The 25,303-nt window shown below is 39.5% G+C and overlaps 1 protein-coding gene across 2 annotated transcripts in view; it reads left to right on the forward strand.

Moving 5' to 3' along the window:
• Positions 1–338: 338 nt before the first annotated feature.
• CYP7B1 (cytochrome P450 family 7 subfamily B member 1) overlaps positions 339–25,303 on the forward strand; it is a 173,999-nt gene continuing 149,034 nt past the window's right edge. The window contains exon 1 of one of the 2 annotated variants that reach the window (XM_026012010.2): positions 339–909. In XM_026012010.2, the coding sequence (XP_025867795.1) occupies positions 797–909 (113 nt within the window). In that variant the 5' untranslated portion in view covers positions 339–796. Of the gene's footprint in view, positions 910–1,037; positions 1,197–25,303 lie in introns of those variants that run through there. The other variant, XM_072734646.1, reaches the window with a different exon arrangement.

A 25,303-nucleotide genomic window follows, 5' to 3' on the forward strand; every position in this document is an offset into this window, starting at 1 on the left:
CCCCTAAAATACTGCCAAATATTGCATCACAGGTTTGGAATGGAGGGTGGTAAATAAACACGTGTGAGGTCCCTGGCGAGTGGGCCTTGCTCTGGCAACAGCATTTTAAAAGTCTCTCCCTCATCCCTTGTAAGAACCACCTGTAGGGCAGGTACCGCTTCTATTTCGGCCCTTCGCGTCGTTCTGCAACAGGCCGCGGACCCGGGTCCCTCCCGGCCCGCTCTGCACCCCGGCCCCGCGGACAAGCGTCTGCACGTAGTAGGCTCTCAACGGCGTGCGAGCTCACAGGCGGCGCGCGCCGCAGCGGTGCACAGCGGCTCTGCCCGCCCGCCGGGGTCGCGGCCCCGGAGCCCCTGCACAGTCCCGGCGCCGTCCGGAGGAGGCGCGCGGCTGGGGACTCGCTTCCAGAGCTGAACAGGAGTCTCCGTCCTGCGGGCCTCCCGAGCTTCGTCGCCGGGCGCCCCTAACCCCTGCCCCCGCTTCCCGGGCCCTCCTCCCGGCCGCAGGTCTCCGGGAGCCGCCGGGCCGGAGGCGGTCGCCGAGCGGGGCGGTGCGCGCGGCTGGGGGCCGGGCCGGGGAGGGAGGGGAAGGCGAGAACTTTGAGCCTAGCTCGGGGGCCCGCGGCGGCATTCCCGGCAGCGCCGCGAGCAGGCCCGCCTCTGGCGCCCGGACCGGGCGGGGGCGTGGGGAGCCGCCGACAGACGCCGCGGGAGGCAGCAGTGTCGCCGCCCCGAGGGCCCCAGGCTGTGCGCTGCGGCCGCGCGGGAACCGGGCGGCGGAAGACGAGTCCGCGGGCATGGGCCTCCTCTGGCTGGAGCCGTCGCTGCCGCCGCTGCCCAGCGTCCCGGGCCTGGTCCTCGCCGCGGCCCTGCTGCTCTGGGCCCTGTGCCTGCGCGCCCGGCGCACCAGGTAAGCGCCCCCGCGGCCTCGCCGCGCGGCCGGGCTCCCGGGCCACGCATGCGCGCTGGTCCCCGCGGGCCGAGCGCGACCCGGCTCCCGAGGGGCCCCCCGCCGCCGCCCGCCCCCCGCCGCGATTCCAGGTGCGCCCAGTCCGAGCTTGCGCGGGCGGCGGCGCCTCGGGACCGTGTGTGGTGACAAAGGCCCCTTCCTCCCCTCCCCTCCCCTCCCCTCCCCGCACGTCCGCAGGCGTATTAAAGCGCCGGGACCGAATTCGAAATTCGAGTCGCTGCTCCCGGGTAGGTCGTGTGCGCCGAGCCCAGGCTTTGCGTCGTTCGCTGTGCGGCGCGCGGCTCCCGAGCGGAGCAGACGCAGTTTGCCGCTGCGTTTCGGTGAGCGGGTTGATGCTTCGTGGCCTGGAGCTCGGCGAGCGCGAGCGTTTCGAGGGGGAGTTTCCTCGACATTTCTTCATTCAGTTAAAAGTGAAGAGTTTCAGGAAAATGGCAGGATGCGGTCTGGTCCCTGTCTCTGCGTGTTTCCTCTGTGCCTCAGTTTACTTCGCGGGAGTTCGCTGCTGCAGGAGCGCGTGCGGTGCGTCCTGTGCAGTCACCGTGTTCGCGCCATTAGAACAGGAGCGGTGACAGCACGCTAAAAAGTGCGTCGCTTCTTTGACTGGTTGGAAATGTGGAACTAGAAGCGTATTCAAAATAAAAGCATTCAGTCGAAATCATTGTGTTTTCTGCTTGGGATTAGGTCTGGCATACACGTGTGCGAGCGCGCGTATGCACATGTACACCCGGATGTGTTGATGTGAGTAAGGATGTGTGCGATACAGGTTGTTTCTCAATAGTTTGGGGGAAATGGCACCGTTGCACTGTGTTCAAATACCTGTGGACGTTTCTAGAATGTGCATGGATGAATACTCCAGAAGGGAGCCTTTGCTCCCCACCCCCACCCCCCCCCCCCCCATGAAAATTTTTAGTGATTTTTTCCTGGGATGTGCCATTCCCGCCCCCAGGTTGTCTTTTCCAATGGCTGTGCTCTTGCTTTAGAGCCCAACGTGAGGATTTAGGATAGTTAAATTTCAGTGTTGGGATCCCTGGGTGGCGCAGCGGTTTGGCGCCTGCCTTTGGCCCAGGGCGCGATCCTGGAGACCCGAGATCGAATCCCACATCAGGCTCCCGGTGCATGGAGCCTGCTTCTCCCTCTGCCTGTGTCTCTGCCTCTCTCTCTTTCTCTCTGTATGACTATCATAAAAAAAAAAAAAAATTCAGTGTTACTTGATTCTTTGTAGGTTCCATCTTCCACAGTGTCTATGCCTCGCCAACACCACATTTAAAATCGATAGATTCAAGATATGATTCAGGTGGTGCTAGGAACCTCAGTTCATATCCAGCAAGTCGATAATTAGATACATATGTTTTTAAAAATCACCACTTTTTACTAATAATTGACTTACGTGTAGATACTCTCTAAATTATGATAAAGACAACATATGAAAACAGAGTCTGGTTAGCAAGGCCAACTTGAAAACAAACATGTCTCTATTACTCTTTCCCTACCTCCCATTCCGTGTAAAAATGACAAAGTCCTATCAGAACAATATAAAATGAATATAAAATGGGTAAGTTCTTCTAAATAAATGAAATACAGAGTGGCACTAAAGTATATATGTGTTAAAGGGGACACTTAGAATTAAAGAGCTTATTATGAATAGAGGAAAGTGTTCACAGAAAATATGATAGGGAGGGGGCAGTAACCGATTTTTAAATCGTGCAGTTCTGGAAATTAGAAGTCTGAAATGGGCCTCAGTTGATGAAGTTTTGGAATATAGGTGAGGTTTGGTGGGGTGAGGCCCGGAGCCAACAACCAAGATAGAATTCTTGAGACGTCTGTGGTGCAAAATGGTGGTTTTATTAAAGCACTGGGACAGTACCCGTGGGCAGGAATAGCTGCTGCTCCAGGCCTGTGAGGGGTGGCTCTTTATATACTTGGGAGTTGGGAGAGGTTTGAGGATCGTGTACTCTCTAACGAATTTTGGAAGCAAGGTTTCCAGGACCTTGAGGGGGCTGGATATAGTTGGGAAAAGATCACTTATTACCGTCTAATAAAACCTGAGTCATGAGACCCTAAAGATGTATATCGGTGGGCCATGTGCTTAGAGGATGATTGCCAACACGTATCTTGGGGGTTTAGAGATAAAGGGAAATTTCCAAGGGAATTTTTATATGTTGAAGTAGGCTTACAGGACCCTGGGGGGTCGGGCTAAGATTGCCTTCTGCCCTTAGCAAAGTGTGAACATCGAGACAGTTGAGTCTGTAGAGGAATGCCACTCACCTATTTCAAGGACTTGTCAATGTGCTTTTTGTCCTCAGCTAGTCCTCTGTTCCCCCATCATACTGGCCTCTATCAAGGTGTTGGCAGGACTGCATTACTTTTGGTGGACCTAGGGAGAATCCATTTCCTTATCTCTTCTAGTTTCTAAAGACCACCAGAGTTCATTTTTTTTTTCCATACTCTAATACTCCTGCCTCTATTTTATAAGAACCCTTGTGATTATGTTGAACTCACCCAGATAATCCAGGATAATCTTCCCATCTCAAGGTCCTTAATTTAGTCACATCTGCAAAGTCCTTTTTGTCATGTAAGGTAACATATTCATAGGTTTGGGGGATTAACACATGGATGTATTTGGGAAACATTATTCTTCCTCCCACAGTACTCCCTCTAACCTCCAAAGATTTATGTCCATTTTACATGCAAAATATATCACCCCACCCAACATTCACAAAAATCTCAACCTATTACAAGGTCCAAGATCTCATATAAATCTCATTCAACTCGAAAGTCCCAAATCTCACCATTTAAATCATTTAAATTAGTGTGGGGATCTTGATATGATCCATCCTAGGACAAAAATTCCCATGAACATCATGGGTCTTCCATGTACGGAAGGATTGACTCGATGAGAAGAGGTTCCTCCACAGATTTTTCTTGGATTATACCATTTATATTCCTGGCTTTTTTTTTTTTTTTTTTGTCATGGCTAAGGGGAAACAGTCACATGCATAATCTTTTCAATGATTGACTAATACTCTACATGTGAATGAGTGTGTATGACTGAATGTCAAAAGTTCAAAATAGCCAATGAATCACTGAAGTGGTAATTAGTAAGAAATAATTGTGCACACACCAGAAAGACAGTTCGCAGACTGGAAGTGCTCAAACCAGAACATGGAATGAGTCTCGGGTATATTTTTATAAAGTGGCTTATGTAGTGAGAGAGCAGTGAGTGTTTTATCTTCACAGTAATGGGTTACATTATTACAGTTTTCAGTGGTTACCTCATATAAACCTTGGGAAACAATTCAAGTTTTGCTTATCATTTCCAGAGGCATAGGCTAGAAATAATCCAGATCAAGTTAGCCTCACAAAATAAATTAAGCTTGGCCTGAATGACTAAAAACTAGCTCTATCGAGGAAAGCTTTAAGGCTGGTCTCCATCTATCCCTGATTTTAACAGAATACTCCATCCTTTTGATTTTTCCCAGGCACTAGAAAAATTTGTCCAGCAACATGCTTGGCTTTCTCTCCAGAGCAGTCTTTCTTGACAGTGAATCTCTGAGTTTGCAGTCTGGATAGGCTGAGAATTTCCCAAAACATCGGTTCCTGGTTCCTTGGTGCCCGAGAATTCTTCCCTGCTTCTGCATTTTTCCTCTCACATTTTACTATAAGCAACAGGACAAACTAGGCTGCTCCTTCAACACTTTGCTTAGAAATCTCCTCAGCTCAATATCCAAGTTCATCCTGTATAGATTCTGCTTTCCACATAACTGCAGGACACAATGTAGATGAGCTTTCTGCAACTCTAAGACAAGGATCCCTTTCGTCCAGTTCACAATGGCATGTCCTCATATAATCTGAGCCCTCACTAGCTGTGCCTTTAATGTTAATATTTTTACTTATGGTCTATTCAGGCTTTAACTTATGATCTATTAGGCTTTTAGATGATATTTATGTTCTCTCCCACAGTCCTCACTTTCTTCTGAGTCCTTACTAGGGGAGTTGCTATCATCTGTATTTCTACATCTGTTCATGGCAGTCTGGATATTTTTCTGTCGTCTTCCTCAAAATTCTTCCAACCTCTGCCCATTCCCCAAGTCTAGGTATTTGTCACAGCAGGATGCCACTTTCAACTACCAAAATTGCACTAGTTTCCTATTGCTGCTATACCAAATTTTTACAAATTCAGTGGTTTAAGACACACAGACTTATTTTCTTACAGTTCTGGAGGTCAGAGTCTTACTGGACTAAGATTAAGGTTTTGACCCAGCTGAGACCCTTCTGAAGGTGCTATTAGAGAATAGTAGGTCCTGAGAGCACAACTGAACTTGCACTATGTAAATCTTCAACTGGAAAAACACCTCAAAGAGTGAGCCCAGAAAAGGTTTGCCTCACCAAATGACATTTTCCAGACTACCTCAGAGAGAATCTCCTTCCTCAGCAAGAGATTCAAAAGATCCATGAATTCTGTGACCCCTGACTATGCCTAACTGGAAAATGGAAAGAGCAGCTACCACACAAGGTAGAAGTGAGAAGCGAAGTGCATGAGAAATGTAAACACAATTTGTAAAGTATGATATCAACTTCAAAGACAATTGACTCGTACCTTTAGGTTTCTTTGTCACTACCCAGAAACCTTTTTATCCTAGTTACTGTTTAGGAGAAAAATGGGATGGTTTTCCTTCCCTCTTGCATCCCTCTTCCCCAACACACATATCCCTTTGCCCCCCAAATGCTGTAATTGGTAAGAAATAAGATTTAAATGCTGTTAAGATTAGTATGAGCCAAAGTAAAAGTTCAGTGATTTCAAGTTGTAAGATGTCAAGGTTATATGGATAATGTGTTATTTTGAAATGTTGATTTGTTGACATCACTGTATCACATAGGTCAGTTATTTCCACATTCTAATGGATTGCTCCCAAACAAGACCCATGGTGTTCTGGATCTCTCAAATTGTTACCACTCCCTAGATAATCAGAAGAGCTAGGTTGCAATCACTAGTGGATTTTTTCTTGTTTCTTCCTCTTTTCTCATAACAAAGTATAGGACAAAGATGTGGGCAGCTGAAAGCAAAGTAATTTTCTACTCAAGATTGTGCTGAATTTAACAGGTGGGTTTTAATGTTTTTACATAGGAGGTGCTAGAGAGATATCCAGGCACATTTGTGGCAAGGAGTAATCAGTTATGTGTGGTGCTACACTTTCCCTTATGAAACTTAAGTGTTTGGATTGGTCTTGTTACCATTTGAGACAGATTTCAGGCTTGCCATGCTGTTTTATTTTATAACTTAAAAAGGAGAAGGTTCTGAAGGTAGAGAATCTTCCAATTGTGTAATTATAGGAACATGTGAGCTCGTTGAAGACACTTGACTATTTCTTTGTGTGCCCTTCAAGGTGACCATTTAATATGTTGTGAATTGGGTCAGCACTAAGGATTACTGAATGCTGTGATCATATTTGCTGATAAATCATGGCTATCCCTTAGAAGATAGTATTTGTTTGCTTAAGAAAAATCAATTCAGAATTTATACTAGGTCAGGGGAGCTTAGGTGGTTCAGTCAGTTAAGCATCTGCCTTTGGCTCAGGTCATGATCTCAGGGTCCTGGGATTGAGCCCAGCGTTAGGCTTCCTACTCAGCAGTGAGTCTGCTTCTCCCTCTCCCACTGTTCCTCCTCTCTGCTTGTTCTGTGTCTCTGTCTCAAATAAATACGATCTTAAAAAAAAAAAAAGTTATACTAGATCAGCATAAATCCATTACCTCTATAAGAATAAAATCTTGGAGTGATGACCTTAGAAATGTGGGACTATTTATGTATATCAAGTCCTCCATGACTTTAGTGTTTCCCAGCAATGAGACCTTCTTGTAGAAGACAGTGTAGTGTAAGGCAAAGAGCATAGTTATGAAGCCCAATGGACCTGGATCCAGTATCCAGCTCCAGCCCACTAGCATGTTGACTTTTGAGAGGAAGATAAGGGAAGACAGAATTGAACAATGTTGAGGCACTACTTTATGCCACACTTTCTCCTGAGATGTTTTGCATATATTATCTCATTTAACCTTCACTGTGGTTCATGAGATAACTGTTACTGAGCTATTTTTCAGAAGAAGAGACTAACACAATAAGATAAGATAATATTTGTGTTGTGTAAGCCACAGATTTGTGGTAATTTGTTATAGTAACCACAGAGAACTAATACAATGGCTGTATCTGCCATGCCCTGGGCCTTAAACTACACTGCCTTTTGCAAGAAAGTTCAGAGTGGGAAAGACGGGGCCTTAGGTGACTTTGCTGGTTACCTATTAGGAGTAGGACAGAAAATAAATATTTCTAAATACTCAGTGCCTTCATCACTATTTTAATGCATAGTAATTTGAGAACTTGAGGTCCTAAACTTCACAGATCATTATGGGCTGCTCATCAGTCTCTCTTACTTATCCATCAATATACAAGTAAGTTTTGAATGCTTGTTATATATCCTACATCTCTGACTCTCTAAAATCATCTTGAAAATAAGTCATAGGCTATAGACATTGAGATCCAGATGTGAACTAGTCAGATTTCTGATTTCCCAGATGTGGTGTATCCCTGCATCCTGCTGTCCACAGTGTGGAGGATAAAGCAAAGAGGACTCTGAGGATTTGAAGGGACCTAGAGGGATGGGATGCTGTGCTTCACTGACTTCCCAAAAGTAGTAGAGCAGAGAGAACCATCAGCTATAGAAGAAAGATTAACAACCTCTTGTAGGAGAGTATTTTTGTATTTTATCCAAAGTAAAATCCCACTGAAACTACTTCACGTTACTCTTGTGTGAAAGGCAAAGGACAAAATTATAGAAAGCTACTTTGCTGAATAAGAGAAGGTGACATCTATTATATTGTGCATTTTTATAGCCAGAGTGCTCATTTTTATGGCTTTGGCATTTTTTTCAACACAGAAATATTTGGGATGGGATTTCTTTCTTTCTTTCTTTCTTTCTTTCTTTCTTTCTTTCTTTCTTTCTTTCTTTCTTCTTTTTTTTTTTTTGGTTTATAGGAAAGTGGAAAGGATTAATTAAGTCTATAATTGCTTAATACAGAAATTAATAGAAATTTTAATAAAAGTGCAACCATAACAGGATTTAAATCCATTGTCATTTCTCCTCATAATTTTATCCTAAATAGTTGATAATAATAAAGAAGAAACTTTCGATACTTTACTGACTAGTTTCTCAGTGTATATTTGTCATAAGAAATGAAGGATGAATAAATAAATGGACAATTCGATGTGGTAATTCTTTATTTCTAATGTGAATATTTTAGAGTTGTAGATATTGATGTCAAAATATACAAACTGCATACAAAAATGATTCATCAAATGTCATACATAACACGTTTTCTGCTGCTGTAATTAAAAAGTGAAGATGTCATAGCAAGTGCTTACCTATCATGAGTATTTATAAATAGAGAACCTAACAGTGCAATGGTTATTCTTTAGCATAAACCTAACTGAAAACATAGCAATTGGAGTGCAGCCAAGTCCTAAAATTCCTGTTTCTTCAAATTCAGAGTTTAAACATAGGTACTATTAACTTTTAGTTCTAAGTGCTGGATTTGATAACTGTGCTTATGATTCCCTTCTCTGGCAGAGGTGGACAGTGTACTTTATTTAACAGATCAGAGCTCCTTTGAGAAAGGGCTGAGCCTAGTTTGGTTAATCACATACAATCACACGTATTTTGGTCCTTAGTATGCTTCAATAATGGTAGGATAATTACTTATAAACTATTAGAAACACCATGTTTTCTGCTTGAAAATCAAAATTGTCCTGGTGAAAGCATTGCTTTGTATTAGCTGTAACTTGGAACTATGAACATCCAAACAATTTTATCTCAGGAAGACAAGTGGCTTGTTGCTCAGTCTTGTCTAGTGAGGATTTAGTGTCATGATATTGTATTTTGGCAGTGCTGTCCTTTAGGGGCAAGATGTGAGGGGATTAACTTCTTTGGACGATGGACAGTTACCACTTTAGGGTTAGCTACTATAGTATTGTTGACTCTTATCTGTTTTTGTGTATTGAGTATATAATACTATAAAATTATTTTTGACTTGTTATAATAATAACAGCCAACACTTTTGAGCACTTCCTATGCCTACTGGACATAGAGGCAAGTATTTCATATTCATTATTAAATTGTTAAATTTATTGAGTCTTCCCTCACAATAACTTTTCTCATTTTGTAGAGGTAAAAAGTAAGTCTCATTTAAATAATGTTCCAAAGTCATACAACCAAAATGTAGTGCAGTCTAGTATTCAGATCCACCAAGTTTAACTTTATGTCCAAAAATTTAACACTATTTTATCTTTTTCTCTTATTCTTTTTAAATCTTTGCAATAATGTTCTGACATACACATTTACTCTTAACTGAAAACTAAAGTATTAAGATCTAATACAACTTTTAAGCATTACTAGTGGAAATTTAATTAAGACAAGAAGACATATTTTAGGACTTTAAAAGAAGAATGTGTTAAATCTAAGAAAAGCAAATAATAATAGTCTATCTCCCTCTTGCACTAGACTGTGTGAAAGTCACATCTGATGGACAATGTGAGAAAATACGTCTTTTTCCTTATCTTATACACTGGCTTTTTCATCTATTCATTTAATGATTTAGCAGAGAATTTAAGATTCACTGCTTGCCCAGACTGCCCTTTTTTCAGATACAATGGAGAATAGGACAAATGATCCTATTCTCCTAGGTCCCCCTGCCCTTTTTTCCCCTTTTGGACATATACAAGTCTGCACATATTTAATATGTATAATTTGATGAGTTTGTAGTTAAGTATACATCCATGAAACTGCCATAAATATGTCCATCACATGCAAATTTCCTCCCATCTTTATTTATGATGATGATGAAAAGAACACTTGACATAGTATCTATGCTCTTAGCAGATTTTTAAGTATGTAATATAGTATTATTAACTCTAAGCACAATACTGTACAGATCTCTAGGAGTTATTCGTCTTGTATAACTGAAATTTTATACCCTTTGACTAATACTTCTTTGTTACACCCTCTTCTTGCCCCTAGTAATGTTCATTCGTTCTACTCTCTTCTTCTGAGTTTGACTATTTTAGATTCCATAAATTATATGTGGTATCATGTAGTATTTGTCCTACATTTGGCTTATTTTTCTTAGCGTAATGTCTTTCAGCTTCATCCAAGTTATCTCAAATGGTGGGATTTCCCACCTTTTTTAGGGGTTACTAATATTCCGTTTTATTTATATATCACATTTTCTTTATCCACTTATCTGTAGATAGATACTTAGATTGCTTCCATATCTTGGCTATTGTGAATAATGCTTTAATGAACATGGGAATGCATATCATGGGATCCTGATTAACACTTTTTTTTGAATATAAACCCAGAAATGTGATTGCTGGATTATTCAGTAGTTTCATTTTTAATTTTTTGAAGAAATTCTGTATTGCTATTCAGAATAGCGGTACCAACATTCCCACCCATACTGTATAAAGGTCCCATTTTCTCCACTTATTTGCCAACACTTGTTATTCTTTGTTTTTGTTTTTATTTTTTTAAGATTTATTTATTTATTTGAGAGAGAGAGAGAGTGCACATGGGTAGGAGAATCTCAAACAGACTCCCCACTGAGCATAGAGCTAGACAGGGGGCTTGATCCCATGACTTTAGAACATGACCTGAACCAAAATCAAGAATCAGAGGCTTAAGTGACTGAACCAACCATGTACCCCTTGGTTTTTTGATAATAGGCATCCTGGGTGATATCATTCTGGTTTTTATTTGCATTAACCTGATGATTAGCACCTTTTCATAACCTGTCGGCCATTAATACATCTTCTTAAGAAAAATGTCTATTTAGTTCCTTTGTCCATTTTTAAATCAGTTTTTTGTTTGTTTGCTTTCCATTTGAATTGTAGGACTTCCTTATACATTTTGGAGATGAATGCTTCAGCAAATATATGGTTTGTAAATATTTCTCCCATTTTGTAGGTTGCTTTTTCATTTTATTGTTTCATTTGCTGTGCAAAAGCTTTTTGGTTAGATGTAGTCCCACTTCTTTATTTTTGCTTGTTTCTTGTGCTTTTGGGGTCATCTCCAAGAAGTCGTTGTCAGGAAGCTTTTCCTCTATGTTTGCTTCTAGTGGAACATGCCTCTTGACCACAAAGAATAGTAAGCAGGCCAAGAGACACCTTAATCTATCTGAAAACTTGTAAAATTTGATTCAAGATCACTGTTTTCAGAGGGTTGAAAACAATGTTGAAGCAACCTGAAATCAAAGAGTAAGTCTTTTTCACCCTTTGGGAAATCAATTTAAGACAGTTTAGTGTATTTACCATTTGAACAATTCTTTAGAAGTGGATTATACAAGCTGTTGCACCTATCATTGCTGCAGTTACTGTTGCACTTGCAGAAGCAGCATTAAATATTGTGTGAGAGAGTGTTATAGACAGTTCAAATATTACTCGATGTAGCAAAGCGTAGTGGTTCTTGATATGTCTCTTGAATGCTTTCAGGCCTATAGTGAACTTTCAATCTTGCTTTGGATTTTGATTGACTTTTTCACATGGACAAAAATCTCAGCACTATATGCAGAATGTGTAACTTTGCCCTTATATTTCTTTGCAGGCATACATGCAAATTCTTTCACTATACATTCAGTGTGTGTGTGTGTGTGAATATATAAATGTATAAATATATGTGTGTATATATGTGTATATATTTCAAACTAGTTCTACCCTTTTTGCTTGTCAGTGTGTTGTGCCATATGGTATAGAGCATCATGCCAAAAGATAAAAATATTTCTAGAACATATGAAATCACCAGTCAACTGAAGAAGGGTAAAGACTTTTGACCACAGCATTTGTGACTCTGATGCATTTGTGGGCAATAGTACGTAGCTTAATATCCCAATTCTAAAAACAGGACATATTTTGAAGTTGAAATGGCACTTACTTTTTAAGGGAAGGAATCCAGAAGCAGAAGCTTCGAAAATTTTATTTTTCTAAAGGAATTGATTCAAATCAGTGTTTTCTCTCTATACTGAAATTCTCCATATTTATTTATAGAACTTTCCCCCTCTTATTTTAATCTCTAGAGTTACCATACAGAGAGGCCTTGGAGATGGAACCTACCCCACTGCAGGTGGATAGAGTCTTTTGGCTGTGGATAACATGGCCACCACATAGCTTTTCTAACTTATTCTGTAAATGGGATGTTTTAACCAAAAAAAGAAAGGTGTGGAAAACCAATTCCCACAGCATTCTTAGGGACCATGGAATAAAGCCATAATAACAATGATTCAGAGCTATTTACTCTACAACAGTAAGCAATAAGCATAAGCAACCTGCAGGTGGTCTATAATATGTGTTGCTATGCTTCTTGGATTTTCCTCATTTTAGGTCTCAAGTAAACCTGGATTCCTTTGTGCCACATTGAATATTGTTTTCAACTACTTAACAAAAACGAGGTGAAAAAAGTTCAGCAGTTTATTTGCTAGCCAAGGGTCGAGTGTATTTTTTTTTACTAGAGAGATAAACTATTACGTAAAAGAGTGTCATTGCCATGACATTTGTGATTAACAGTTCTGTAAATAGTAATCATGTTCTTTGACAAATATCCAGCCCTAAGTTTTCATCTCTTCACAAACTGTTCTTCTTTCGTATTTATTCACCTTCCCCTATTGTCTTTTTGTTGTTGTTGTTTTACAAAATGACGCTACATGGGCTTGTTTTTTTTTACAGAATGAATCTATAATAGAATAGTCTTGCTAGAGTGCATCTTAGCACAATACTCCTTCTCATTTTATGCTTGAACCCTGGTATATTGTGATTGACTTCGTAGGCTATGTTTACCTTACCTTGAGACAAATATAGATCCCAAAAATATTCAAGCAAAAAATCATATTCTAGAAGCATCTATATATTTTATTTGTTCTTGTGTTTTTCCCTTTGTTCACTAGAGATCTACTATAGAAAGTTTCTCTAGTTCTAAATATAAGTTAATGAAGTTGAGGAGGTAGGTGAAAATGTTCTTAATTACACTGCATTGGAAGATATATGTAAATTATGCTCCACTTTATAGACAACTATAATATTTTTAAAGGGCTAGTCTTTCCTTTTTTAGGAGCTAAAGTGACTGATTCATGTCAGTTTCCTCAATCTGCTTTAGTGGGACTAAGATAACTCAGTCCCTCTTTGAAACTCTGTATTTGTACTCCTTTAAAACAGTCATGTTTGAGAAGAAATGCTGGCCAAATAGAACCAAAAACTGAAATAGTATCTATTTTTGGACTTTAAAAATTGTTCGTGTCTTAGGAACACATAGCCAAAGAGTCTCAAGCACTGTTTATATGATAGGGTAAGAGGGCCTTCAGGTATTTTAGTATAACTCAGATTTGTAGGACATCTCATGACTTCTTTGGGAAATTTAGAATAATGCTAGGTTATTTAATCACTTAAAATTGGGGATGCCTGGGTGGCTCAGTGGTTGAGTGCCTGCCTTTGGCCCAGGGCTGATCCTGGAGACCTGGGATCGAGTCCCACATCGGGCTCCCTGCATGGAGCCGACTTCTCTCTCTGCCTATGTCTCTGCCTCTCTCTTTGTGTCTCTCATGAATAAAATAAATAAATAAATAAATAAATAAATAAATAAATAAAATCTTTAAAAAGAAATCACTTAAAATTGATCAGTCTTCATTTGTCAACAGCTTTGAACAATGACAGTTTATTACTCTAATATGATATGCATAAGCTTATCTTCAAATCCCCCTCCTTATTTAGAATTTATTATCAATAAAAGGAAAAATAGGGAAGAAACATATAAGGAGAGCTGTCTCTGTCAATTCCACAACCAATTCCCACAGCATTCTTAGGGACCATGGAATAAAGCCATAATAACAATGATTCAGAGCTATTTACTCTACAACAGTAAGCAATAAGCATAAGCAACCTGCAGGTGGTCTATAATATGTGTTACTATGCTTCTTGGATTTTCCTCATTTTAGGTCTCAAGTAAACCTGGATTCCTTTGTGCCACATTGAATATTGTTTTCAACTACTTAACAAAAACGAGGTGAAAAAAGTTCAGCAGTTTATTTACTAGCCAAGGGTCGAGTGTATTTTTTTTACTAGAGAGATAAACTATTACGTAAAAAAGAGTGTCATTGCCATGACATTTGTGATTAACAGTTCTGTAAATAGTAATCATGTTCTTTGACAAATATCCAGCCCTAAGTTTTCATCTCTTCACAAACTGTTCTTCTTTCGTATTTATTCACCTTCACCTATTGTCTTTTTGTTGTTGTTTTACAACTACCTGTCACAGGTTGACTAGAAAAATGACTAGAATTTTGGCTACATCTGGAGCTTATTTTTCACAGGTCTCTGAAGCCTTGGTAAGATCAAGTAAAGAAGAATCTATAGTAGTGCATGCTTTTCTTTTCCAACTACTCTCCAGGCTTTCATTGGAATTCTACAATTTACCAGGTTAAGGAAATAACTTAGAGGGGGCTCCTGAACCTTCTGCCTTCAGCCCAGGTCATGATCCCAGGGTCCTGGGATCGAGCCCCATGTTGGGCTTTCTGCTTGGTGGGGAGCCTGCTTCTCCCTCTCCCTCTGCCTGCCGCTACCCCTGCTTGTGCTCTCTCTCTCTCTCTCTCTCTCTCTCTCTGACAAATAAATAAAAGTATAATCTTTTAAAAAATCCATTTCAAAAGGAAAGAAAAGAGCTTGGAAAACTTATCTTTATTAGAACAACTAGGATCATGATATTTATGAAATCAGAAATAATGGAATTCCCATGACAGAAGAAATGGCATGATAATATTTCTCACTCTCTCTGAGCCTCAGTTTTCACATGTGTAAATAAGGAAGTCAGACTAGATAATCACTTTGGGAATAATTTGATTCTATAGGGACATTGCCATTCTCACATTAACCTCTCAGATTACACATATTTCAGCTATACACAATGTACGTGTCCTCAAACACAGTATGTCTTCTGACTCCATTGCAATACCCTTCTTTCTAACCTTTTAGACCTAACATAAAAGCTGCACCTCTCTGGAGCTTTTCCAGCTTCTTCTCAGGCAAAGTTTACTATCTCCTTCAGCCTCCACCAGCACCTTAGATTTCACATCACAATGTATTATGATTATTAATCAATATACATTGCTCCTTGGCCAGTGTGTCAGCAACTAGGATGAGAATCAGAGTCTGCTTTTTATTCATCTCTATGTCCCCAGCACCTAGAAATAAATGCCGGCTTATTGTAGGTACTCAATAAGTAATACATTAATAATTTAAAAAGAACTATCCTTAAATAGAACCAATGCTCATCACAATATGGACTATAAAGCCTGTGGACATTTTTCTTTTTAGTCATTTTTGGTTCACAAAAGGATATGAAACCTGACATACACTGTTGGACTGTAAAGAATATGACATATGTCTCCATGTGAGTTAGAGCTAAGCCAATTATTGGGAATTACTCTTAGACTACTTGTAAACTACAAGAGTAGTTTAAAGGCACAACATATAATGATTTTAAGACCTTGAATCCCATAGTGAGTTCAGGACCATAAGAAACATCTCATTCCTGAAGACTGAGAACAACATTCTTTTTGAGAATTAGAGAAAAGAGTTCTTTGAATGGGATTGGGTAAGGACATTTGGAAATCTAAGCATGTCCCCAGAACTCAGATCAGAAACAAGAAGTCCATTTCAAAAAACAAATCAGAAGAACCTTGGTACAAAAGTGAAATAGAAGAGGGTGAGGTATTTGACCACCCGTATTTACATTTATTCAGAATATTTCAGGTGCCAATATGGCAGAATGTTTGAGAGTAAGGGCTTTAGAACCAGAGAGATAAGGAGGAGTTTGAATACTAGCTCTGCTATTTATTTGAGGTAAGACTTTCCACAAGTTATTTTACTCCGGAGGATCAGAAATAATTTTGGAGGCAGATGGATGAATATGAAAGGTTTCTTTGCTCAGACCCTTGAAGAAAAGCAGATATGCACTATTTAGTAAATAGTTATTGAATTCCTACAACATGGGATACCTCGAGGTGAGTAGAAAGGAGAATAAAATACCATTTCTGCCTCCAAGGAGTTTATAACTGAATTGGGAAGATATATACAAATAAGTCCCAATCTCAGTCTTCAGTGTTCACATTTCCCTACTCTATTAATTCAGTATTGCTTAACACCTATATTGGTCCATATTTACCTACTTAGTTTCTTTCACATGATCTTCTAAGGCTGACTTGCACTGGGAGGAGAAGTTGAGGCTACTGGTGTCAACTGTTAGTACTGACGTGAATTTCTCAACAATCATAAAGGCAAAAGAAGTAGATTTTCTATCCCAACACCTATCTCTTAAATCCATTAGTTTCCCCTTAGTATGTTCTTTTTGGTTCAATTGAACAAATATTTATTGCTTACCTACAGAGATAAAAGTCAGTTTCTGTCCTCAAGGAACTCAAAATCTATAGAGACACATAAATAATCAAGCAATTCCACTGTTCAATATAATAGATAATCAGGATGGAGATAGAGCACAGAAAAACAAGTGTTGATGGCGGGGGGCTAGATTAAAGAAATTCTTAGGAGAAGGAACTACTAGACTTGGCATTAGATTACGTGTAGATGGAAGGAAGGGGATGGGAAAGGTGTAAGGATTACTCTTTTGTTATGGTCTGAGTGACTGGAACTGGGCCATTTGATAAGATAGAGACTGTTTACTAGGATTTGGGGCTAAGAGTATGAGTCCACTTTTTGGATATATTGAATATTCAGTGTCTGTGAGATGCTGTGTTATACTATTATCTTAATATAATTATCTTTGCAGTTGTATGCATAGACATTATTTTTCTTTCAGTTCTACCTTCATGGTTTTTATTGGGAAAAAGGAAAGAGTGATGGGTAGTTAGTAGAAATAAATTGAGGTAACTGCCAGCTCAGGACAATGCTCATCAATGTCATATCTTCACCAACATCTTACGTTACATATAAAGGTTATCTGCCATTCTTTCACAAGATATGTCTTCTAGGCCAAAGTAATTGGTTAAAGGTAAGGCATATGACCTGAGTCTTCCACCTGAAATTTTCAAACTGCAGTTGACAGGGTATATCCCATTCATTTATGGTCCTAGAGTTGTAAAGATGTGAACCTGGGTATGACTAACAGCCATTTGTCTTATCTTGAGGGAAGCAGTTCTACATTAGGATAAGATTTAGCTAATAAACAAACAAAAATCAAAGAGATTAGCTGAACATCATCCTTCTTCATTCACTCAACAAATGTTTCTTGAGTGTCAAAATATGTGCCAGGCATTGTTTTAGATGCTTGGGAAATGCCAGTGAACAAAACAGACACAAAAAATCTGCACTTGTGGAACTTGGACAGACATTAAATACAAACAAAATAAATAAGTAAATTATATATCATGTGAATAAACGCTATGGAAAAAGTAGAGCAGGATAAGAGGAATCTGAAAGTGGGACTAATTGTAATTTTAATAGGGTCATAAGGTTAGCCATCATTGAGGAGGTAATATTGAGCAAAGAATTGAAAGAATCGAGGAGGAGGAGATTGTGAACATTCCAGTAAGAAGGAACAACCAGTGTAAGGAATGAAAGGTGAGGCATGCCTGGTGTCTCTGGTGTATGGTGAGCTGATCAGCATTGCAGGAGAGAAATGTGATATGATGTTGTTGAAAATCAGGTCAGAGGACTAATAAATAGTCAGATTGTGAAAGGCCTTCAAGACCATTGTAAGGCTTTGGCTTTAATTCCTAGGAAAATGAGGAGCCATTGGAGTATTAGCAAGAGTAGAATCAGGTAGTCGTGATTTAAAATGATCACTCTGGGGATCCCTGGGTGGCGCAGTGGCTTGGCGCCTGCCTTTGGCCCAGGGCACGATCCTGGAGACCCGGGATCGAATCCCACATCGGGCTCCCGGTGCATGGAGCCTGCTTCTCCCTCTGCCTGTGTCTCTGCCTCTCTCTCTCTCTCTCTCCCTCTCTCTCTCTCTCTCTCCCTCTCTCTGTGACTATCATAAATAAAAAAAAATAAAAAAAAAAATAAAATGATCACTCTGGCTGCAGCATAGAAAGAAGGGTGGAGGCCACAAACCACCAGGAGGTTAAGAAGTGATTGTGACTTGGGTCAAATGGGTTTTTGGCAGTGGAAGTAGTGAAAATAGTCAGAAGCTGATTAGATTTTGAAGGTAGAATTGTCAAGATTTCCTGGAAGAGAGAAGTGAGACTCTAAGATTTCTTGACAACTGAAGGATGAAATTGCCATGAATTCATGTAGAGAACTGCAGATTGGGTGGATTTGGGAGGGAAGATCAGTGGCTTTGGACAGTTAAATGAACATGCTCTGTGGGCCGTTGGATATTTGAGTCTCAGGGTCAGGAGAGAGGTCTGGATTGGAGATACAAATTTGTGGGTCATTAGTATGTAGATAGAGAAGTAAGGCAATGATAGTAGATGAGTGTAAGGGGATAGTGTAGGCCTAAAAGAGCAGAAGGACCAAAGGTTGAGCCTAAGCTACTCTCACATTCAGAATTTAAGTGAAAGAGGACTGGCAAGGGGCAATCAGTAAGGTAGAAGGAAACCCTTGGAGTATGGTGTCCAAGTGAAGAAATCATGTCAAGGAAGAAAGACTGATGAACTGTACTGAATGCTGCTGACAAGTCAGGTGAGAAGAGGACCAAGAAATGACTCTTGAATTTACTGAGATAGAGACCACTGTTGATCTTTACAAGGTAAGTTTTTGTGGAGTGGAATTACTGAAAACCTGTTTGGGGGAGGCTTAATGGAAAAGGGAGGAATGAAATTGAAGGCAGTGACTACAGATAAATCTTTCAACAAAGATTGTTCAAAAAGTTTTGTTGCAGAATGAATCAGAGAAATGGGGGCAGGAGCTGATGGGGGACATTTAATTAAGCAAGGTGTTTTTTTGTTTTTTTTAGATATATGTAAGAAAAATGACAGGATTTTTTAATGCAAATGGGTAGGATCCTATAGAAAGAGAAAATGATGATATACACCAGAGAGGTAAGAATTTCTAGACAGAATTTCTTGTGTTAATGAGAGGGATGGTGTATTAGTCAGGGTTCTCCAGAGAAACAGAACCAATAAGGTTGTGTGTGTGGGTGTGTGTGTATAATAAATACATATATTATAAAGAATTGGCTCATGTGATTATGGAAGTTGGCAAGTCCAAAATTTGCAGCCAATAGGCTGAAGACCCAGTAAAGAGCCAATGTTGCAGCTCAAGTCCAGAGGCCATCTGCTGCAGAATCCCTTCTTGCTTGGAGGAAGTCACCTTTTTTGTTCTATTCAGGCTTTGTGTGTGTGTGTGTGTGTGTGTGTGTGTGTGTGTATTCAGGCCTTTAACTGGTTGAATAAGGCTGATCAACATTATGGAGAGCAATCTGATTTATTGAGAGTCTACCAATTTAAATGTTAATCTGATCCAAAAACACCCTCACAAGAATAGTCAGGATAATGTTTCACCACATGTCTGGGCACCAAGGCCTAGTCAAATTGACACAGAATTAACCATTAGAGGCAGGATCTCATGTGCAAGAGGAGGGTTGTATTACACAGGAGCCTGAATTGTCCCTTCGTAGAATAAGGCAGGCAGGCAGAGCATGGGTGTGCAGTGCTGGTTGGTGGCTGGATATGGTGCTGAGAGCCTGTGAAGGTTGTCCTCAGATTACTTTAGTTCTCCTGTAAAGTAGAAAGCAATGTCATCAGATGAGAGTAAAATGGGGAGGGGGCGCAAGGTGTTAGAAATTTGAGAAACAAAGGGAAGAGAAAATATGATTTAGTTGTTCAGCAACATGGGAGAGTGAATGGAGTAGGGAAATGTGTCATGATTGCTAGACAGAATTGAGGGCCACTTGAGATTTGAGGTCATTGATTTAAAGTGAGACTCATTAGCAGGATTATGCTTTTCTCTGGCCATGTTCACTGCACACGCTAGGTGAGGAGAAGGCAGTGCTTTCTGCTATGCATTAATGGTTTTGCCTGTGAGCTGCCTGTCATGTGAGAGGCACAGTAGTTGAAGGAGTAAGCCGGGGAGTGATTGGCAGGACTGGGCATAGAATTTGAGCTAGGAAAACAGGCACAGGAGGGCATCAAGTGGGAGAGAGACTCCAAAGGTGGATATCCTGAGGGCAGCAAGCTCCTGGTGCGTCTCACTCCCAGGGCCACGTTCGGTCCTGACTTCAGGTATAAGAGCAGGTTTTCTTTTGAGCCTAAGTAGGTTGGGTTTCTGTCCCTTGAAACTGAAAAAAATTCTGCTAGTCTGGGTAGAAAATATAAGAAAAAAAGAGGGAAGGACCTCCCTGACCAAACATCTATCTCCAAACAAGTAGCTCTTAGCTCTCACAGTGTATCAGAATTAAAGTGTATTGATTAAAAAAAAAAAATGATGCTCAGATCCCACCCCTGAGATTCTGATGCAATTGGTGAGGACTGAGGAAATTGTTTTCAAAACTCCCCACATAAACCAGCGTTCACCCTGGGTTCAGAGTGATAGTTCTAAATCCTCTCAACTAAGGTCTTTAGTGACAGCTTCAAATTATTTACATGCTGCAAATTAATCTTTGAATTAAATGATCAATTAATTTTTGGATTATCTCTGCATGCTACTGGGAGATTTATGGGAGAAGGAAAAGGTGTTCAGATTTCCCCTGGATAGTTTTTATAGCTCTAGTGACCAGCCGTGTGTGAAGCCTAAGGAGGCCAGTGATGGACTGTGGGTTCACCCACAGCATACATGTGACCCTGGTGTGCCAGGAACCGTGGGAACAAATGCATGACTATGCTCTCCAGGAGCTTGCTGGGGGTTTTTACTTGTGTTATTGTTTGTTTAATGTTTATTATGGGGAGTATATTGGTTTTAGATTTATGGTTCAGTAGTTTTATTCTTTATGGTAGATGAACACTTTATTGCAAATTAAGCCTCCTTAAATAATCAGTGTGTAAAGTATGCATGCCCCTTTTAATAGGCATTTATAGCAGGGCAGCAGAGTATACTAGAAAGGGCTTTGGTCTGTGTGTCAACAGAGCTGTGCTTGAGTTCTATTCCACTCCATCCAGTTCTGAAATTCAGGGCACATTTCTCACCATCTTTGTGCCCTGGATCCCCACCTGTGAAGTGAGGTGCTTGTACTGGAGATCTCATATCCATTATAGCCCTACAGCACTATGACTTAAGCCATAGTTTTATTTCTCCCCCAAATTCTATTTGAGATATGGAGGTATTTTTTTTTGGTTTTATGACACACTGTTGGTCTCACCCCTGGTTTATGTCTTACCCCTTGTTATTGGAATAATACATGGTGCCAAGTAGAAAACATGAATCAAAGTCTGCTTTCCTTTATAACTTTTAGGGATGCATTGTGTTGAATGGTGAGGAGATCTATTCACAGAACAACTGAGTGTTTGAGAATACTAAGCAATAAAGATGAAGTAAAGAATAATGGTAGGAGGAGCGCCTGGGTGGCTCAGTCGGTTGAGCATCTGCTGTCAGCTCAGGTCACGATCCCAGGGTCCTGGGATGGAGCCCTTCATTGGGGGCTCCCTGCCTAGCAGGGAGTCCTGCCTTTCTCTCTCTCTCTCTCCCCTGCTCATGCTTGCTCTCTCCGATTCTCTCTCTCTTTCTCAAATAAATAAAATCTTAAAAAAAAAAAAGAAGAAGAATGATAACACTGGTTCTCACTGGACGTCAGAGAGCAAGGAGAGAGAGCTGTTCCCATGTTGTTCTGAAAGGACTTCAGGAGAGAGCTGGTAATTGACCCAGGGTTTGCAAGATGAGCGGGATATCAGTTTTCAGGAAGAAAACTCTGTGTGGCTGGGGTGGTGGAATGAGGATGAAGGCATGGGCCAAGGCATGCCAAGGGGGCTGAGGTGGAGGCAAAAGTTATGTTTGGAAGATGGGTGGAGCAATCATTTTGCTTTGGAGAAGCAAAAGAAAAGACTGGTGGTGATACAGAAAGGTTGATGTTGAACTGAATACCGGTGGTTGACACTGCTATGAAATGTAATTGATAGAGCTCATTCAAATATTAATTATTTGTTAATTCTTTTTATTAAAGGTTATACAATTATAATGGGGAATGGGGACTTAGCAAGGGGTGAGAAATCTTTGGAAAAGCAAAATACAAAGTGAGGCTTGTACCTCCCTGGGAGGACACACAGAGGACAGTGTGAAGGTAGTTTGGGGCTCTCAATTTTTCTATACTTTATAAACTTTTAATCTAACACTGATATGCCCAGAACATGCTTGAATGCTGAGGAGACTCTCCTACTTCCTCTTTTACAATCTTCCAGCTCTTACTGAATCTAACCATTGTCTCAAGGTATAAAAGTCTCTTGGGTGGGGGAAAAAAGTGAAGATTCAAAATGTGTTTGTCAAGACTCCTTTAATTAGGGCACTGCACCATCCTTCCCACGCATTTCATTAAAGGATTAGATTCCAATAAATTTTGCTTTTTAGGTTGAATAATAATGTGTCAAAATGTGTAAAGCATTTAATTTGTTTTGTTCAATTGTGTGCTGCTAATGATTGAAATACTTTAATGATAATTTAACCCAGAAGAACATTTTTAACAGAGTATGATGCCCATGAGCATTAAAAACAGTATTTTAATTTTTAATAGACATATTTTCTTTGCCGAGATGTGTAATGGGGTGATCTAAAAAAATGCTATTGTGTAGCTAATAATCCTGTGCAATTGATTTTATACAGTTTGTAGTCCCACCTTGGAAAATCTGTACAGGAATTGGAACCACTCAAAGAGAACTATTGATTTGTTTTCATTTTCCGAATGGCCAAGTCTGGCCAAGTCCGGTGGCTACAGAGATGGCTCTTCCCAGGGCTAACCCTAAAATCAAACAACCATTTGAATTCAAATACAGCCAGCTCCCAACTATATAATCTTTAATAAATTGCCTAACTTCTCTGGGCCTCAGTTTTCTCGTAAGTAAATTGGGGATATAAGACGTATCTCATAGTTTTGATTTGAAGAAGATATGAGATTGATATGAAGTGCTCAGTACAGTTTCAGGTACATGTAAGACTCTCAGTCAAAGGTCTCGCTCTTTTTCTTGCTCTCATTACGTATAAAAACTCAAGTTGATTGTAGATCAATCATTAAGTTAAATATAGCTTTTAAAAGTAATTTTGCAGGTACCTGAGTGGCACAGTTGGTTAAGGAGCAGACTGGGTTTCAGCTCAGATTGTGTGTGATCTCAGGGTTGTGAGATCAAGCCCCTTGAGAGGTTCCATGGTCAGCCTGGAATCTGCTTCAGATTTTCTCTCCCTTTTCCTCTGCCCCTCCCATTCATGCACAAGCCCTCTCTCTAAAACAAACAAACAAACAAACAAATAAATAAATAAATCTTTAAAAAAGATAACTTGACTTATAAAATATCATAGAAGGTGAATAAATTAGTTTTTTTAAAAAAAGAAACCAAGTATTGGAAAGGCATCAGAAGAGCAAGTTACAAAATAATTGCTCCTTGGAATATAAATAATAACTTTGTTCACCTCATGTTTTAGATTTTTTGTGCATTATTCATATCCATCTATCTATCTAGCTACCTACCTACCTGTTTATTAATGTAAGAAATAGCTGAAAAACATTTTTTATTCACTAGTAATTATAACAATGAATAATAAAATAGGGGGGAAGAATACTACAGAATCTTCTAGTTAATTTCGGTTTATAAGATTAATGCATACAGCAGTTATTTGAAAGCTGATTGGAGGTATTTGAACTTTTAGGTGAATAATGGCCACCCAAAATGGTTTCTTCTCAAAAATGTATGCCTTTAATAGTGTGCAAACTTGTGCTATAGCAAACAATTGGCAGCCTTGATCTTTGCATCATTTAACCAAGGTTTCAAATGAATTATGAAAATTTAGTGAAAGAATCCATTTTCTTACTTATTTGTATTGTCCTTTCAAACTAATTCACACAAGTGTTGATAATTCATTGTCTTGATTTCCTTGCATGTAAACTACTACCAGAAGTTCAAGAAACTTTTTTGGCTAGTTGTTTGGTTAATATAAGTAAAATTGATCATTAGACCTGTAATTGAAGAAAAGTCAAAAATCAATATGATCACTCATGAACAGGTAGGTTTATTCTCATACATCAAAATAATTTTAATACTTCCCAATGACTCTTTTCAGACTTATATGCAGCTTAGACTTATATGTAGCTTTACAAATAATTCTTTTAGATAAGATAAGATTGCACGCATAATATTCTTACTGATGCACTAAAAAAATCTACCATAGTAGGTTTTTGAGCTGTAATTAGGATAACTACCATACTGTGTGACTCTCCATAAGCTGAATGTGTATGTTCTGTGCTATCATTTATAACAGTTTTTGCAAACTAAAGAAATTTTCACATTTGAAAATTTGGAAAGCAGTTTCAGAATCTCAACTTTGGAACATGCCTGTCTTTCTCATTTCCTGCCTCCCTCATAATCCCTGCATTTCTCCTCACCATGGAATATGCATAGGAGCGAATGGTTTGAAGACAGTACTGTACACAGTTCACACAAGGTCTTGTTAAGAAGATGGGACTGCATCTTCAACCATATGGAGTGCTGAAATTTTTGGGAACAAACCAAAATGGTAATCTGAAGTCTTATTTAGGAAACAAAACTTGTGTGACTAGAAATAGACCAACTCCTAAATATATTCTGGTTTATGTGCATTCTGGTATAAACCACATGTCACTAAGTAGGGTTTTAGGGGGTCAGTAGAGGGCAGACATATTTTTTACCTAAGGAATAAGTATGCCAAGTCCATGAACTGATTATATTCTTTTCTAGCTTGATAATTTCAAGTCTTCTCTACTCTACTGACAAATCTATTCTTTATATACAGATTTTTTAATATTGTCAATCCCTTTGAGGAAATGAGTGTTCATTTTAAGACAACTTTGATTATAAATTATGACTTCAGAAACCTTATTTCTACGTTTCGATTTTTAAATTATCATATAAAATATAATCTGAAATATTGGTTTTCTCTTGGGCTTAAATAACTGAAAATAAAATTGAAATCTCCTACTATAACTTTTACTTTTTTCACCAAATAATCTGTTACCTGTGATATGCAGTTATGATAAAGTGGGTTCAAATTGCTAGGCTTTGAAGCATCAATATCTTTCTCATTAATTAGCTGCTTTATCTTAATGCAAATTATTCAACCACTGTGAACTTCAGTGTCCTTGTTCATAAAATTAAAAAAAAATTTTACTTCATGATCTAAGAC

This window comes from Vulpes vulpes, chromosome 13 (genome assembly GCF_048418805.1).
Source record: "Vulpes vulpes isolate BD-2025 chromosome 13, VulVul3, whole genome shotgun sequence".
NCBI lineage: Eukaryota > Metazoa > Chordata > Mammalia > Carnivora > Canidae > Vulpes > Vulpes vulpes.